The 16,598-nt window shown below is 32.1% G+C and overlaps 3 protein-coding genes across 4 annotated transcripts; 1 reads left to right on the top strand and 2 right to left on the bottom strand.

Annotated features, from left to right (window-relative positions):
- Nucleotides 1-1,583: 1,583 nt before the first annotated feature.
- Nucleotides 1,584-4,413, bottom strand: LOC116738702 (repetin-like). Its single transcript, XM_032602218.1, has 8 exons — nt 4,401-4,413; nt 4,144-4,347; nt 2,998-3,963; nt 2,769-2,921; nt 2,409-2,519; nt 2,191-2,237; nt 1,906-2,116; nt 1,584-1,797 (listed from the first exon to the last, which is right to left on the bottom strand). The coding sequence occupies exons 1-8, from the start codon at nt 4,411-4,413 to the stop codon at nt 1,739-1,741; spliced, it is 1,764 nt and encodes a 587-aa protein (XP_032458109.1). The 3' UTR covers nt 1,584-1,738.
- A 129-nt stretch (nt 4,414-4,542) lies between these two features.
- On the bottom strand, nt 4,543-8,873 carry LOC116418271. Its single transcript, XM_032602219.1, has 3 exons — nt 8,308-8,873; nt 8,010-8,131; nt 4,543-4,655 (listed from the first exon to the last, which is right to left on the bottom strand). Exons 1-3 carry the CDS (start codon nt 8,543-8,545, stop codon nt 4,644-4,646), a joined length of 372 nt encoding a protein of 123 aa, XP_032458110.1. The 5' UTR covers nt 8,546-8,873; the 3' UTR covers nt 4,543-4,643.
- Nucleotides 8,854-14,813, top strand: LOC116418270. 2 transcript variants are annotated; one of them, XM_031933310.2, is made up of 3 exons: nt 8,854-9,123; nt 11,891-11,974; nt 12,466-14,813. In XM_031933310.2, the coding sequence occupies exons 1-3, from the start codon at nt 9,022-9,024 to the stop codon at nt 13,432-13,434; spliced, it is 1,155 nt and encodes a 384-aa protein (XP_031789170.1). In that variant the 5' UTR covers nt 8,854-9,021; the 3' UTR covers nt 13,435-14,813. The 2 variants fall into 2 exon arrangements, with proteins under 2 accessions (XP_031789170.1, XP_031789171.1); XM_031933311.2 differs by having other exon boundaries at nt 8,906-9,123; nt 11,888-11,974.
- The last annotated feature ends 1,785 nt before the right edge of the window (nt 14,814-16,598 follow it).

Below are 16,598 nucleotides of genomic sequence, written 5' to 3'. Positions count from 1 at the left end.
GCGAGGACTGATCGGGAAGTTGCGAAGAGTCGTCATGCAGTCGCAAAAAGTAATGGTGCAGGCGCGAGAATTTAAGCAGCGGCGTGGATGAGTGCAGTGCGCGAATTTTAAGTAAAGTAGTGCGGATACTGGTGCGGTTATTGGCCAGCGTGCATGCAGCCCGCGCATCGTCAGTAACTTGCCATCAGCGATAATGCTAAGCTTTTACGCATTTATCTTAAACTGTAGGTTCTCTCATTCGCTTCGGATTTTTTTTTCGCTTTTGCATTCCAAGAGCTTCTTCTTTCTTTCTGATATTAAAAAATAGGCGCGCATTTTCAAAGAGCAGGATGTACGGGTTATTATACGCTTTTTCATCGTTCAAAAATTTTGATTTAAGCTAGGAGGTTCGAATTTTTAATCATAAAATTATTGTCGGATAAAATAAAGAAGCAAGAAGCTGTAACGGTCATATATGGGTTGGGGAGGTTTAAAATTTTGCGCTGCGACACCAGCGACATGTAGGGTGAGGAGTAGTTTTAGGAAAGGTAATAATAGTACATTGTACAACAAGATGCGAAAATGGGCTTTTCCAAGCGAGGATGATGTTTGAAATCGAGTGTTAGCTCGATGGCGCCGTAGGCGCCCGAGACGGACACGAGTGTTCAAACATCATCGAGTCTGAAAAGCACATTCGGCCCTCGTTGTTCACCGTGCTTTGTATAACAAGGTATAAGGAAAAGACCATTTTGGGTCGCCTCCCTATTGACAAATCTCAGGTGAGATCTCAGGTGAGATCTCACGTGAGATCTCACGTGAGATCTCATGACAAATTCATCTGACCTAGTGCGTCAATTAACTAAGTCCGTCACTCAAAAAAATTCTAAGTTCATCTCGGAAAAAATTAATTTAAAGACCATTTTTGTACGTGTTCAGACGATTTTGAATCGTTCTAGATAGCTGCCAAATGTATGTTCCAAAATATTTTTTTTTTAGAAAGATTTGCAAATCCGACCAAGTCCTTAACCGAAAAAAGTTCTAAGTTCATGGGGGAAAAATAACTTTTTAGAACCATGTTTTTTATGCGTTTCAGACGATTTTGAATCGTTCTAGATAGCTGCCAAATGTATGTTCAAAATATTTTTTTTTTAGAAAGATTTGCAAAATCCGACCAAGTCCTCAACCGAAAAAGTTCTAAGTTCATGGGGGAAAAATAACTTTTAGAACCATGTTTTTTATGCGTTTCAGACGATTTTGAATCGTTCTAGATAGCTGCCAATGTATGTTCAAATATTTTTTTTAGAAAGATTTGCAAATCCGACCAAGTCCCTCAACCGAAAAAATTCTAAGTTCATGGGGAAAAATTACTTTTAGAACCATGTTTATTATGCGTTTCAGACGATTTTGAATCGTTCTAGATAGCTGCCAAATGTATGTTCCCAATTTTATTTTTATAAAGAATCGCAAAATCAGACTAATTTCTTGAGCCGAAAAAATTCAAAGTGCAGGGGGAAAAATTACTTTTAGAACCATGTTTTCCCGCGTTTCAGATGATCTTGTATCGTTCTAGACAAAAAAAGAATCATAATAAGAAAAAAGTTTCATATGCAGAAATATTAAACAACTTTTATTTCATAACGTATAATTGTGTAATGTATTATTTTCATCTAACGTTGTTCATTCAAAAGAATTCTTTTTCTCCTGTTGTCTCTTATGTTAATACTTAATCTTCGTGTACTGTCTCTTATCATTACTCTCTTTACTTCGTCCTCCAAATTTTGTAACGATCATCTGTATTGATGTAGTCTTTAACTAAGCCTGTAAACAGAAAGAAACTTTTTATATTTACTCTGTCGCACAGAAAATTTCACAAAAAGATAACACTTTTTATATTGTTGCAAAAAATGAAAAATTAATTTTGCTTACTTAAATATAATTCCAATTTTCTTGGTGAGCACAATTTTACAGGACTTCGACCAGGAATGGAATTTTTTACTTTTGTTATGTCCAAGCAAATATTTTCAACTTTATTTTTCCACAAATATTTAGCCATCTCCCTGGTAAAGACCAACAAGCCTTTTTTTTTGCTTAATTTCCAACTATATTTTCCAGCGGTGCACCCTAGTCCTAAGTACACCTACATATTAATAATATAATTATTTACTGAATAATATTGAAGTAAAATACACATGATTTAAGAAAAGTTATTACTTTATTATTTTCAACTATGGCATAGCGATCAAATCGTTCAGGTGTCGCTGTAAGAAAAAAACAAATTAATTAAATAATAGCGTACTTCCGGTGAGGGCAGAACAAAAAAAGCACTTTTGCTTCCTTTTCTTCTGTCGCTCGATAAACTGTATTTTAACTAAACTTAATAAATACTGCAAAATGTCTTTTTTATGCATGTGTTATAAAATAATTGGTACCTGCAGGTGTAAGTAGATTATATTTCTTGTATCGTTTGTATAGTTTCGGCTTATATCTTTGTAACACAGGAAAGTTTGCATCTTCTTCGCCCACTTCATCGTCATCCAAATCTACGGTAGTTTTGGATTAGTATTTAAACTATGTGTATCTAGGTATAAATCTAAATATTTATAATGTTCTAGATTTTGAAAGACTAAGTAATAACCGCAAACTGGAATGTAATGAGCAAGCATCAATCCAAATTTTAAAAATTTTAGATTTGTAAATTTATTTTTTATTTTTGGCTTACTAAATTGAAATAGAACCACTTTTTGTCACGGTATTTGTATATACACATATAAACAACAAAATTTTATTACCATCATCATTTTCATCCTCCACTTGTACTTGTGCATGCTGCTGTCTTACAGGCGATTGTGATCCAGATCGATTTCCATCCTCAAGGGCATCGCCAGCATTAGAACGGTGGGGAGAGAGAGAAGGAGAACGGGATGGCGGATTATTTCGTGACCCTACCCGTGACCGCGAGCTTGAACGAGACCGTGACTTTGACGTACACAGTGATTTTGACCTAGACCGTGACTTGACCTAGACCGTGACTTAGACGTAGACCGTGACTTAGGCGTAGACCGTGACTTAGACGTAGATCGTGACTTAGACCTAGAGCGTGAATTACACCTGGACCGTGACTTAGAGCTAGACCGTGATTTTGTCCTAGACCGTGACTTAGAGCTAGACCGTGATTTTGACCTTGACCGTGAATTAGACCTAGACCGTGACTTTGACCTAGACCTCGACTTTGAGCTAGACCGTGACTTAGACCTTGACTTTGACTTCGATATAGAACGTGACTTTGACCTTGACTTTGACTTAGATCTAGAACGTGACTTAGACGTTGACTTTGACTCAGATCTTGACTTTGACTTTGACCTTGTCTTTGACTTAGACCTAGAACGTGACTTTGACTTTGACCTTGTCTTTGACTTAGACCTAGAACGTGACTTAGACCTTGATTTTGACGAAAATCTTGAGAGGTCGAAAGACACACCACCAACGATACTTGAAATTGACCTTGAACGTGACTTAGATCTAGATCGTGACTTAGACCTAGAGCGTGAATTACACCTGGACCGTGACTTAGAGCTAGACCGTGATTTTGTCCTAGACCGTGATTTTGACCTTGACCGTGAATTAGACCTAGACCGTGACTTTGACCTAGACCTCGACTTTGACCTAGACCGTGACTTTGAGCTAGACCGTGACTTAGACCTTGACTTTGACTTCGATATAGAACGTGACTTTGACCTTGACTTTGACTTAGATCTAGAACGTGACTTAGACGTTGACTTTGACTCAGATCTTGACTTTGACTTTGACCTTGTCTTTGACTTAGACCTAGAACGTGACTTTGACTTTGACCTTGTCTTTGACTTAGACCTAGAACGTGACTTAGACCTTGATTTTGACGAAAATCTTGAGAGGTCGAAAGACACACCACCAACGATACTTGAAATTGACCTTGAACGTGACTTAGATCTAGAACGTGACTTAGACCTAGAGCGTGACTTAGTGTTAGATTGTAACTTCGATCCAGACGGCGACTGTGATCTTGATTGTGACTTTGAAAGTGCCCGTAATCTTGACAGCGACTCCGTTCCTGGCGGCGACTGTGATCTTGATCGTGATTTCATTCTAGACGGTGACTGTAATCTTGACAGTGACTTAGACAATGACTGTGAGTTAGATTTAGACCGTGACTTAGACCTAGATCGCAACGTAGACCTAGACCGTGACTTAGTCCTACACCGTGTCTTAGACCTCGACCGTGACTTAGACCTCGACCGTGACCTAGACCGTGACTTAGTCCTACACCGTGTCTTAGACCTCGACCGTGACTTATACCTAGACCGTGACTTAGACCTCGACCGTGACTTAGACCTAAACCGTGACTTAAACCTAGACCGTGACTTTATTTCGAATTCGATCGTGACTTTGGCGTAACATTTTGTGACAAGCAAGACTGTAACTTCGCTTTAGGTTTTATTGCAAGTAAGGAAGGTGAGGAGCAGTTGATTTTAGAAAAAGGTTCGAGTTGAAGGGACTTCTGTCTCGACAGTTTTAATGGAAGTGTAGAAAACCCAGATGACATTGAATCGTTTCGAGTAGGCATTGTATTTAATGGTATCTTTTGTAAAACGATGCGTGGCTCCTTATTGTTTAGTAATTTCGTGGAATCACCAATTGCACTACAACCCAGAATAAATAATTTGTATTATTTTAAAAACTATTTCATTTGCATTAAAAATAATTAAAAAATATAAAAATATACGTATGTACGCTGCTAAAAAAAGTTAATAGAAGTTGATAGAAATCAATAAGATTTTTTCTCGACTTTGAGACTAACTTTTAAGACCATTTTTTGCATTAGAACTTGATAAAATGTGATAACATCGATTTAAGTCGATAAAATTCTATACGAAAAATCACACTTAAAAGCTATAGACTCATCTTCTTAAACTTCCATCTATTTCTATTGAATTTTTTCATATAGAATTTTATCGACTTATATCGATGTTATCGCCTTTTTAAAGTACTAATGCGAAAATGGTATTAAAAGTTAGTCTCAGTCGATAAAAAATCTTATTGATTTCTATCAACTTCTATTAACTTTGTTAGCAGGGTACACATTTATACTAAGGAAATTCTTTAATTTAAAATTCGATTTAAAAACCATTAATTTCTGTCTAAAAGTAATAACATTATTAAACATGCTAACATTCAATTGTATAAATTCTCATGTTTATTTACATTTACAGACGTTAAGAAGTTTTTAAATAATTATAAGCCTTTGAATAGAAATTTGATTACCCTAAACTAAGGTTTTCACACATTTCTGATATGCGCCTTTTTTTTATTACACCTTCATCGGTAGATTTATCATCATCATTTGCATCATCGAGACAAAGCTGCTTTCTTGTTTGTAATAAAATGCTCTTTTTGTACTTTTGGATAACATTACTGGAGTTAATAATATTTCCTTTACTTGTAGCAAGTTTACTCGATTGCTATAAATATAATATACAGTTATTTAAACAATCATTTTATACAAAATAACTACAATATTATATATTGCCTTTCATAGCATAAATATTTATGTAATATATCACGTAAAATCGCTTGGGCGCTAACCTCAGCAGCAGGCCTTTTTTCATTTTTTTTACCTGTACAAGCAAGCGTTTTTTATATTTTTTTTAAAAATGGACATTTGGTTATAATAGTTTATGACACGCCGTGGCCTAAACCTCGATTTAGGTCACGCACGTGCAAAAATGCACTCAATAAATCTCGGTTTATTCACGTTATTTCATAAAATATCGTACGATACTCGCTTCGCTCGGCGATATTGTCCCCACGAGGGTGAAACTACTCTACCACACTACTTTGCTTGTGCGGGAACGATCCACTTTGCGCACTCGTATCGTAATATTAGTATATCGCAAAGTGAGATATCGCGTGAGTAAACGCGTGAGTAATCACGTGAGTGACGGGGTGTGTGTGGGGGGGGGGGGGTGTAAATGTAGGAAATTGACAGCGACAATAGTTGATAGCGATAAAAACACGCAGCAAAGGCCCACACACCACCACACACCACATATATATGAATTATTATTAAAAAATATAGTTATATTAGTAAAATTCGGGAAATTTTTTTTCTAATTTTGACAATTAAAGCCGATTTAATGGCCATTTTTTGATTTAAAAAAAAAAAAATATTTTTCATTTTTTTAAATATTAATTTATTTAATAAATATGTTAATAATGGTTCTACAACAGCTTATAATTTTCTATTTTCTCCCGCAAGATTTTCAAGATTGACCATTTCATTGAATTGTTATGATAAAAAAGGTGCTAATTTTAAATAGAATCACATTTTCAAAAATAAATAGTCCAAGGTTTTGAAAAAAATCATGACAGTAAAAGAATAATAAAAACCGAAAATCAAAAAAAAAAATTGGTTGGGTTATCTATGTCGTACAGCAATTTTCAGTGATTAATTTTTAAAATATCGACTTTTCCTATTAGCACCAAACGTATTTTAGATCATAGATAATAAATATATGTACTTGTTTTTTTTGGTTATTATAGCCATAAATAACATTAACATAAATACATACATCTTATAGTTCAAATTTCAAACATGAACTTAACGACGCCGAACATACTGTACACAAAAATACCCTACATGAACTTATTTTCGTACACGGAATAATTCTACAAAGATATTTTCTATATAAGAATTCCCTACACACATTTTTGGTTATTTTTACTCCACTGCAAAATTCTACACAAGCGTATAACCTATTGTTATACCATTGTTACAATAATAGGTTATACGCTTCTGTAGAGTTTTGCAAGGCAATAAAAATAACCATAAACGTGTGTAGGGAATTCTTATGTAGAAAATATCTATGTATAATTTTTCCGTGTAGGAGAATAAATTTTTGTAGGGTATTTTTGTGTACAGTATGTTCAGTGTCAACTTAACATTATCGTTACAATTACCCATTAATAAAAACATGAGAAGAATACAAAAACTTCAAAATTGACAAGCTTGGACCTATGTAACTCGATTAGCAATAATCTATCCTACAGAGAACCACCAATATACGCATGTGTTTAACATAATAAAAAGTAATAATATAACTAGCAGGGTCAGCCGCTCCTAACGTCACTCCATTTATGTAAGGTATAAATATTTATAGCTTTAAGGAAAATTTGAAAAAAATTATATTATAATAATAACTACAAAGATATAAAAGGTTAGGCGAGTTTTTTTTTCTGTGTATGTTAATATCACAATGTGATAATAGTACACAGATAGCAGCACGTGCCAGCAACTTTGTACGTTAAAATACTACTAACATTACAAATATTACAAATATTACTAATTTTGTATGTTAAAATTTTCTAGAATGTTTTAATATAGTTTTTCATTAGAAATATATTTTAGTATCAGAGCAGACTAAACGTTCGGAAGGCTGTGCCGGTTATATTTATTTAAATATTTTGCTCTTGTTTATCAATAAAATCTGAGCATGCGTAACAATATGTATAAATAGTGTGAAAAATTGGTTTTACTTCAAATTAGATGCGATATAGACAAAATAACGTCAACTGTATGTATAAGTAACTAAAAAATTTTAATTAAAATCAAATTAGATGCGATATAGACAAAATAACGTCAACTGTATGTATAAAGTAACTAAAAAATTTTAACTTTTTGTGATAAAAACTTGTGCCTATGTTGACTTTATGTGTTTTAATTGAGGGGCACTGTTCACTTTCGTGTTCTGTGAGACGGGTCTGAAATTGTTACCCTTGTCAATGCTGTTGTTAAACACAAGGTTTTAAAAAGAAGATTTAAAAGAGATACGAATTAAAAATTTTCCTGTAGACGATGTTTATGTATCAAGATGACTACTAAATGTTAAGTAATTGAGAAAAGATGTGGAAACCGAGAGGCTTCACGGCCCATGGGTACGTTAAGCCCTTTTATATAATAGAGGATTATAAAAATAATAACAATAATAAAGACTTACGGATATTTGTACTTCCTCCTCGACCGTACTTTCAGTTGATTCACAGCTTGTATCAATTTTTTTCTTTAATCGAAATCTTTTTTGCCTTTTATTAGCTGCTTCTAATGTCTTATCTTCAGATTCTGTAAGAAGATAAGTAGATATATAAGAAATTAAAATAGAATTAAATATATAAGTAGTTGCAATAAGGAATATGTATATGGGTCATTTGCAAAAAAATAAGATTTTTTTGGAGCCATAATTTGACTCAGAAGTATCCATTTTTTTGCAAATGACACATATCTTAAAATATACTAACCTCCTAGACTGATAATATGAGCTTTGTAAAATGAGCAACATTTATCTTCAATGTTACAGTTGCTTCCACACGACCTCCAATAAACTTGATAGACGTGACTCTCATCAAAATCTTGTGCATTAGATGGAGATATATGTTCTTTTTCCTTTTTAGATTTGTAGATAACATCAACTGGTTTACAATACCTTTTGTTTGGATCATCTTTTGTGATAATACATGCGTATTTTATTTTAGCCATCACTAAACTATTATTACGTAGTTTTTTTAAACAGTAAAAATATATAATAATTTATATAAATACTACTTCGTATAGTTTGCACATCACAAAAGATAAGTGATAACGCACACATGTATATATATATATATATATATACATCGTCGATCAAAGCAGAAAGATTATATAGACCATAGACTATAAACAATAGAGGGGATACCTCTTTTTCTATTTTAAGCAACGAGAAGACGCGAAACGAGACAACTAACAAGGGAACGGAACGGACTGTAGATCTATACATGTTGATGTATATATACAAAAGTGAAAAGTTTAACTTTCTCTCTCTGTGAGTCGAATACACTGTCGCCGTAAGCGTCCTTCCTCCATGTAGTATATGCTCTAAGGTGTCAACACGCATGTAATCTATATGTATGCATATTATTTACTTAGATAATAATTGAAATAAATAGATTATTTTAAATAGTGATAAATAGTGCATAATGAAGAGGTATAAGCAATATTTATTTGATGGAGATCCAGCTATTATACCGCGTACAGCTGAACGCCATAATCTTGATCTGAATACATCAGATACTGAAGTGGTAAACAAAATTATATATTCTTAAAAGTAATGTTTTAATAGTATACATAATTTTGCAACTTTTAAAAATAATGATATTAAGAAGGCCTATTTATTTTTTTTTAAAACTTATTGACAAAATTTATGGATTTATCTAATTACAAAATTAAACATTTAATTTATATTTATACTATACATTGAAAAATTCATTGTTTGTTATTAATAATATTATTGCAGTTTGAATACTAATATTACAATATTGAACGCACGTTTCTCAATTTTTGTGTACAGACTTGATCATTTCAGAATAATGTATGTACACAATTTATTAATTTGATGATAATTATTATTTAAAATCAGACAATGTACTGTAGTATAATTTTGTATGTTATATTTGCTTTTATTTCTATAAAAACTTATATTTATTTAAATATAAAGTGTAGTGTCCATCTACCTATCTGTCTTTGTTCGGTGCGTCATATTAAACTGTGTGGTATTTACAACTGATTAATAAAATTAATAGACATTATTCATATCACCATCATTATAGTCGAAATGTCTTGTTTAACATTTAACTAAACCTAATATGAACCTACTAGGACATTCATTGTGATTTATCGAGTACATTAGATTTCAAAATTTGCTTGGCATCGGTGTTTGGTCAAAATCTGAAATCAGCTAATGAAAATGATTACATGATAAATTTTATTTTAACTTATTTTTTAGCTTTTGGCATTTCCGAAAAGAGTACAGATCAATAACTTTTTATTTTATAGTTCAGAAGCTATTGGAAAAATTCAAAAGAATCTTAACCATTGGGTCGTACTTTTTAATTTTAAAAGATAAGAATTTTCTAATAGCATCTGATCTATATCTATACCAAGCAAGATTTAAAATTTGTATCTAGTGTGCTCGACAAGTCACGATGAATGAATTCTAATGGTTTCATTGTAATTTAAGTTTTGTTAAACAAGATATAATATTTTGCACTATTATCATGCTAATTTAAATAATATCTATTAATTTGTTTAACCAAATAACATGAAATAAATTTTGATGACTTAATTGCTTTAGTTAAGTGGAATGAAGTTCAGTGTACGCGATCACAAAAACTTTGTGAAGATTGAGAAGTAGGGCTGTTTTGAATAAAGCAAATTAGATTATTTATGAAATTGAATTAATTTATTAACTGGCATTATGATTAAATGTAGTTTATCGAGTTGTAAGCAAATCAATATGTGTGTGCCATCCTAACCTCCTAACCTCAAATTAGCCTGCCTCTACCTCTATAAGATAGTACATATCTTATATTCAGCTGATTATGAGCTCATAATTAGCTGATAATGTGCCAAAACGGCAGCTGATAATCAGGTGATAATTAGCTTAATATCCATAATTTTATTTAAACAAAAATTTTTTTTAATTTTGTAAAATAAAAAATTTTAAGCTCACAGTCAGAGTTTTGGTGTTATCATACGGATAGTAACACCTAAATAGGTCCTCATTATGTCAATTTTAGGGATTTTAATTATTTTATAAAGAACTTCAATAAAAAAAAGAGGATCCAAATTTTTTGATAATAGCCCTGTTGGAAAAAGTTAATAGAAGTCGATAAGATGTCTTATCGACTTGAAAAGTGAATCTTAATGATAATTTTTGCATTAGGGCTTGATAAAATGCGATATAAGTCAATATAGGCCGATATAGGTAAATATTGTATTGTATATAGATATTGTAAAAATTACAATTGATATCGATAATATTCAAGATGATCTTGAGTCTATTGATTTCAATTGTAATTTTTCGCATAGAGTTTTCATCGGCCTGTATCGATCTATATCGGCCTATATCGACTTATATCGCATTTTATCAAGCCCTAATGCAAAAAATGGCATTAAGATTCACTATTCAAGTCGATAAAAAATCTTATCGACTTGAATGGTGAATCTTATCGATTTCTATCGATTTCAATCGGCTTTTTCCAGCAGGAAGGGAACAGACATGATTTTTTAAAATGTATTCTGAAATAAAGTTAAAGTTAAAACTTATACAAAAGTAGTAAGAAATCACGTGATTGTATCGATAAATTACTCACGTGAATACTCACTTGAGTACTCACGTGAGTATTTACGTAAGTATATAATCATGTGGCTACTCACGCGAGTAATCACTGGAGTACTCATGTGAGTATCCACGTGAGTAATCACAGGAGCACCCATGTGAGTACTCACGTAACTACTCACGTGAATTACTAAAAAATTATTCGTCGCAAAATTCATGTTTACAATTTTTCCCTTCCCTGCTAAAAATAGTCAATAGGGGTCGATTAAATTTTTAATCGAATTTGAAGCTGAATCTTAATCACATTTTGTATTAGAACTCTATTAAAATCGATAGAATCGATAGGAATCAATAAAACTCTATACGAAAAATGACTATTAAAGTTAATAAACGCGAATCGTTGGTATTAACTATCGACTTTAATTGTTGCTTTTCGTATTAAATTTTATCGACTCCTATCAATTCTATCGATTTTAATCGAGTTCTAATACAAAAAGTGTGATTAAGATTCAGCTTAAAATTCGATTAAAAATTTAATCGATCCCTATTGACTATTTTTAGCAGGGTTATCATACAAAATAAAATGGCAATAAATATGCTTTACACTTTTAATGCTCACTCACTCAGTCACGATAATAAGTACCTTGAATTATGAAGAGTTGCAATAATGTATACTTATTAATTTTTTTTATTACTAACAAAATTAATCAATTATGTATTGAAAGTAGCAGGTAGAGACAGAAGAAAATGATTTAATGGATATAGAGCAGGATACTTTTATCAATACTGATGCTCAGTCTACAGTTATAGAGGTTAGTATTTGTTTATGTTCTAGAGCAAACTGTTTTTTAAAAACATTTACAAATTGAATTCAGATCATTAAAATTGTCAAAAAAGTTTAGTCACGCGATTAATCACGCAACTAATCATACATAAATTAGGCATCCTACTTCTAAATTTTTCGTTTTTAAAAATTTTGTATAATACAAAATTATTGTAAGTAAATCACGTGAATAGTCGCGCGATTAATTGCGTGATTAATTGCGTGATTAATTGCGTGATTGGCTGCATCATTAATCAAGTGACTGATCTCGTGAATAATTCTCAATTATATAATCACGTGATTAACCATATGATCAATTGATTACTAATATCGCGTCATTTATCACGTGATAAGTCACGTGTTTATCACGTGATTTTTTTCAGTAGGGCAATTTGTACGAAGTAGAAAACGAATTTTGTAAAATGCAGTTTGCTATATACTTATCGTTCTAATAAATTTTTAACACGTCATATTCTTTAGGATATTAATGTAGAAAATATCTATGATGGAGACGTAGAAGATACAACGTACGGCACAACTGAATGGAATTGGAGAATCGAACTATCTAAAATAATTCTGAACAATGAATTGAATAATATATATGGCAAGATCGGTAATTTGAAGGAGTTTATTGAGCATAAAGCTTTTTTTGAAAAAATTTCAACAACAATGAACAAAAGTAGAGGAGAAATTTTTTTAATGATTTTGAAATTTAGTATTTCTAATGAGTTATCTTTCTCTGGCTTGATAAATTTATTCAAGCTCATTAATAGTATGTTTGAGACTCCTATATTACCAGATTCGCGACATATTATTGATAAACTTGTCAATCCGAAAGAGGGTGTGGAATATCACGTTGTTTGTCAGGAATGTTCAGTATATTTAGGAAAAATTGGAGATATACCATCTAGTAGTATTTGTAATGTCTGCAATTCTACAATTAATCTTAAGAATAATACCGATTCAACCTTTTTTACCTTAATAAACCCGGCACAACAAATTTCGGATCTTATAAGTAATCATGAGGATTATTTTTATTATGTAACGAATCAAAGAGTGCATAAGCAAGGGCATATTAGTGATGTTTATGATGGTAAAAAATATACTGAGTTCGTTAAATCGTTACCAAATGAAGAGAAAGATAATTATGTTACTGCAGTATTTAATACTGACGGAGCCCCGAAATTTAAGTGCTCTCAGTATTCTATTTGGCCACTGTATCTGATGATCAACGAACTACCGAAAGAAATTAGAACAAATAAACTAGTAGTATGCGGATTACTGTTTACTAATAAAAAACCAAACATGACAGTATTTTTAGATAAATTTGTAGATCTTGTTAATAAATGTCGAGTTCCTATTAAAATAAAAAATGAACAACGAACTCTGAAAATTTATGTACAGACATGTTGTGTTGATGCTGTTGCCCGAGCTCCGTTCAAGGCTTAACTCAGTACAATGGTAAATATGGATGTAATTGGTGCTTACATCCCGGAGAATATCATGGAATTATGAAATATCCATTAATGAATGCACCAATAGAACTTCGAAATCACAATGATACTGTGTCTCTCATGTTAGAAGCGGTTCCGGGGAAACCCCCGGTCTTCGGAGTAAAGAACCCTTCACCTCTTATTAACCTACCGAAATTCGACATCATTGAAGGATTACTCCCGATTATATGCATATGGCATTAGAAGGTGTTGCAAAGCAATTAACTTCTTATCATTTGGACGTTTTGAGCGACGATGTTATTAAAGCTCTTGATAACAAAATGAACATGATAACTATTCCTCAGCAAGCTTCTCGTTATTGTAGAAGATTAAGTTGTCGAAAAGATTGGAAGGCCCGGGAATGGGAAAATTTCGTCTTGTACTATAGTATTGTTATTTTTCCATCTATCTTGAGCAGAAAAGCTATGCAGCACTGGTTACTATTTGTTGAAGCCTTATATATATTATTGAAAGATAATATTCATATTGACGAATTAAATAAAGCTGACGAAATGTTACATCAATTTGTAGGTGAAGTCCAAGAAATATACAATGTGAAAGCCATGACATATAATGTACATATTTTGTTACATGCAAGCAAAAGTGTATTGAATTGGGGACCTCTGTGGACGAATTCCACGTTTAGCTTCGAATCGGCTAATCAGCACCTCTTAAAAGCTATTAAGTGTGCTAAAGGTGTATCGCATCAAGTTGCAAGGTTCATAAACGTCTGCCACAGTTGTTCCGTAGTAGAAGAAAAAAGTTATTCATCAAGCTGACGATGATGTTGTAAAATATTGTAATGATATTCTATTAAGAAATGTCCAAAATGTTCATTTATCTAATAGTAACATATTATATTTTAATCGATATAAAGCAGATGATAAACTGTTGCATTTATTACACTTATCTACACATTCTACTGAATTCTTCTATAAAATGGTTAAAAATCATTGTCTGTATGAATCACATCTGATATCAAAAACTCGTTCAAACAACTCATTTGCATTGCTGAAGGACGGGCAATTTATACGTATTGTTGCCTTTATAGATGATATCTCTGATGGTATTGAATTAACAGTATGCAATTATGTACAGACTAAAAACTGTTTTACAAGGGCCTACAAAGCATGTCAAGTAATAGAAAGAATTCACGAGGAAAATATAGCTATACCCACTAGTAGCATCGAGAAAATAGTAGTTTATATGAATGTAGACAAGAATGTACTTATGTCCTATGCCAAACTTATTACATTACTGAATAAATATGTAATATTCTAAATATTTTGATACACTACTATGCATATTGTTATAATAAAAGATTCATTAAAGTAATTCTTAGAGTAATTATGTTTTCAAATTTATTATATTGTTGTATGGGACACAACCAACATTCGTTCAAAGTAAGTATGACTAATAAAAATCATTAATTATAATTTCTTTTGTTCACGCAATAATCAACCGAGATTTACATTCATAAAACTATAACAGCTGCGTTAATATTTTCTACATTTGGCAGCTATCTAGAACGATTCAACATCATCTGAAACGCATAAAAATCATGGTTCTAAAAGCAATTGTTTCTCCCATGAACTTAGAACTTTTTTCGGTTGAGGACTTGGTCGGATTTTGCAAATCTTTCTAAAAAAAAATATTTTGAACATACATTTGGCAGCTATCTAGAACGATTCAAAATCGTCTGAAACGCATAAAAAACATGGTTCTAAAAGTTATTTTTTCCCCCATGAACTTAGAACTTTTTTCGGTTGAGGGACTTGGTCGGATTTTGCAAATCTTTCTAAAAAAAAATATTTTGAACATACATTTGGCAGCTATCTAGAACGATTCAAAATCGTCTGAAACGCATAAAAAACATGGTTCTAAAAGTTATTTTTTCCCCCATGAACTTAGAACTTTTTTCGGTTGAGGGACTTGGTCGGATTTTGCAAATCTTTCTAAAAAAAAATATTTTGAACATACATTTGGCAGCTATCTAGAACGATTCAAAATCGTCTGAAACGCATAAAAAACATGGTTCTAAAAGTTATTTTTTCCCCCATGAACTTAGAACTTTTTTCGGTTGAGGGACTTGGTCGGATTTTGCAAATCTTTCTAAAAAAAAATATTTTGAACATACATTTGGCAGCTATCTAGAACGATTCAAAATCGTCTGAAACGCATAAAAACATGGTTCTAAAAGTTATTTTTTCCCCATGAACTTAGAACTTTTTTCGGTTGAGGGACTTGGTCGGATTTTGCAAATCTTTCTAAAAAAAATATTTTGAACATACATTTGGCAGCTATCTAGAACGATTCAAAATCGTCTGAAATGCATACAAAACATGGTTCTAAAAGTTATTTTTTCCCCCATGAACTTAGAACTTTTTTCGGTTGAGGGACTTGGTCGGATTTTGCAAATCTTTCTAAAATAAAAATATTTTGAACATACATTTGGCAACTATCTAGAACGATTCAAAATCGTCTGAAACGCATAAAAAACATGGTTCTAAAAGTTATTTTTTCCCCCATGAACTTAGAACTTTTTTCGGTTAAGGACTTGGTCGGATTTTGCAAATCTTTATAAAAAAAATAATTTGGAACATACATTTGGCAGCTATCTAGAACGATTCAAAATCGTCTGAAACACGTACAAAATGGTCTTTAAATTAATTTTTTCCGAGATGAACTTAGAATTTTTTTGAGTGACGGACTTAGTTAATTGACGCACTAGGTCAGATGAGATTTTGTCATGAGATCTCACGTGAGATCTCACGTGAGATCTCACCTGAGATCTCACCTGAGATTTGTCAATAGGGGGGAGGAAATTTCCTGCTAAAAATGTCCTATTGAAATCAATTTAAACCAATTTAGCATGTGATTGGTTTTAATCTGGTTTTCTAATCGAGTATTAACGCATTAAAACTAATATAATCGATTAAGTCCTATTAAGACCAATTATAAAGTTTAATCGGTTTTAAATCGAATTTTATTCCCAGCTGAAAATAATCATATAAGAATCATATAAGCACTCATATGAGAATCATATGATACTTCGACCGAATTCTCGCATATGATTTTCATATGATTCTCGTATGATAAACCGTAAGTTTTCATAAAAAT

Source organism: Nasonia vitripennis, unplaced genomic scaffold (genome assembly GCF_009193385.2).
Source record: "Nasonia vitripennis strain AsymCx unplaced genomic scaffold, Nvit_psr_1.1 unplaced0134, whole genome shotgun sequence".
Classification (NCBI taxonomy): Eukaryota; Metazoa; Arthropoda; class Insecta; order Hymenoptera; family Pteromalidae; genus Nasonia; species Nasonia vitripennis.
Note: the sequence above shows the minus strand (reverse complement) of the source record. Positions and strands in the feature narration are given on the sequence as shown.

What these genes read in the sequence shown, in the direction of transcription:
- LOC116738702 (XM_032602218.1), bottom strand. An exon ending in GGAGGATGAAAATGATGATG is followed by an intron (nt 2,520 to 2,768) that starts GTAATAAAATTT and finishes AAACTACCGTAG; the next exon opens with ATTTGGATGACGATGAAGTG. An exon ending in TAATCTACTTACACCTGCAG is followed by an intron (nt 2,238 to 2,408) that starts GTACCAATTATT and finishes TTTTTCTTACAG; the next exon opens with CGACACCTGAACGATTTGAT.
- LOC116418271 (XM_032602219.1), bottom strand. Translation starts at nt 8,545, where the DNA reads ATGGCTAAAATAAAATACGCATGTATTATCACAAAAGATGATCCAAAC. An exon ending in TCATATTATCAGTCTAGGAG is followed by an intron (nt 8,132 to 8,307) that starts GTTAGTATATTT and finishes ATCTTCTTACAG; the next exon opens with AATCTGAAGATAAGACATTA.
- LOC116418270 (XM_031933310.2), top strand. Translation starts at nt 9,022, where the DNA reads ATGAAGAGGTATAAGCAATATTTATTTGATGGAGATCCAGCTATTATA. An exon ending in ATACATCAGATACTGAAGTG is followed by an intron (nt 9,124 to 11,890) that starts GTAAACAAAATT and finishes TATTGAAAGTAG; the next exon opens with CAGGTAGAGACAGAAGAAAA. An exon ending in CTCAGTCTACAGTTATAGAG is followed by an intron (nt 11,975 to 12,465) that starts GTTAGTATTTGT and finishes CATATTCTTTAG; the next exon opens with GATATTAATGTAGAAAATAT.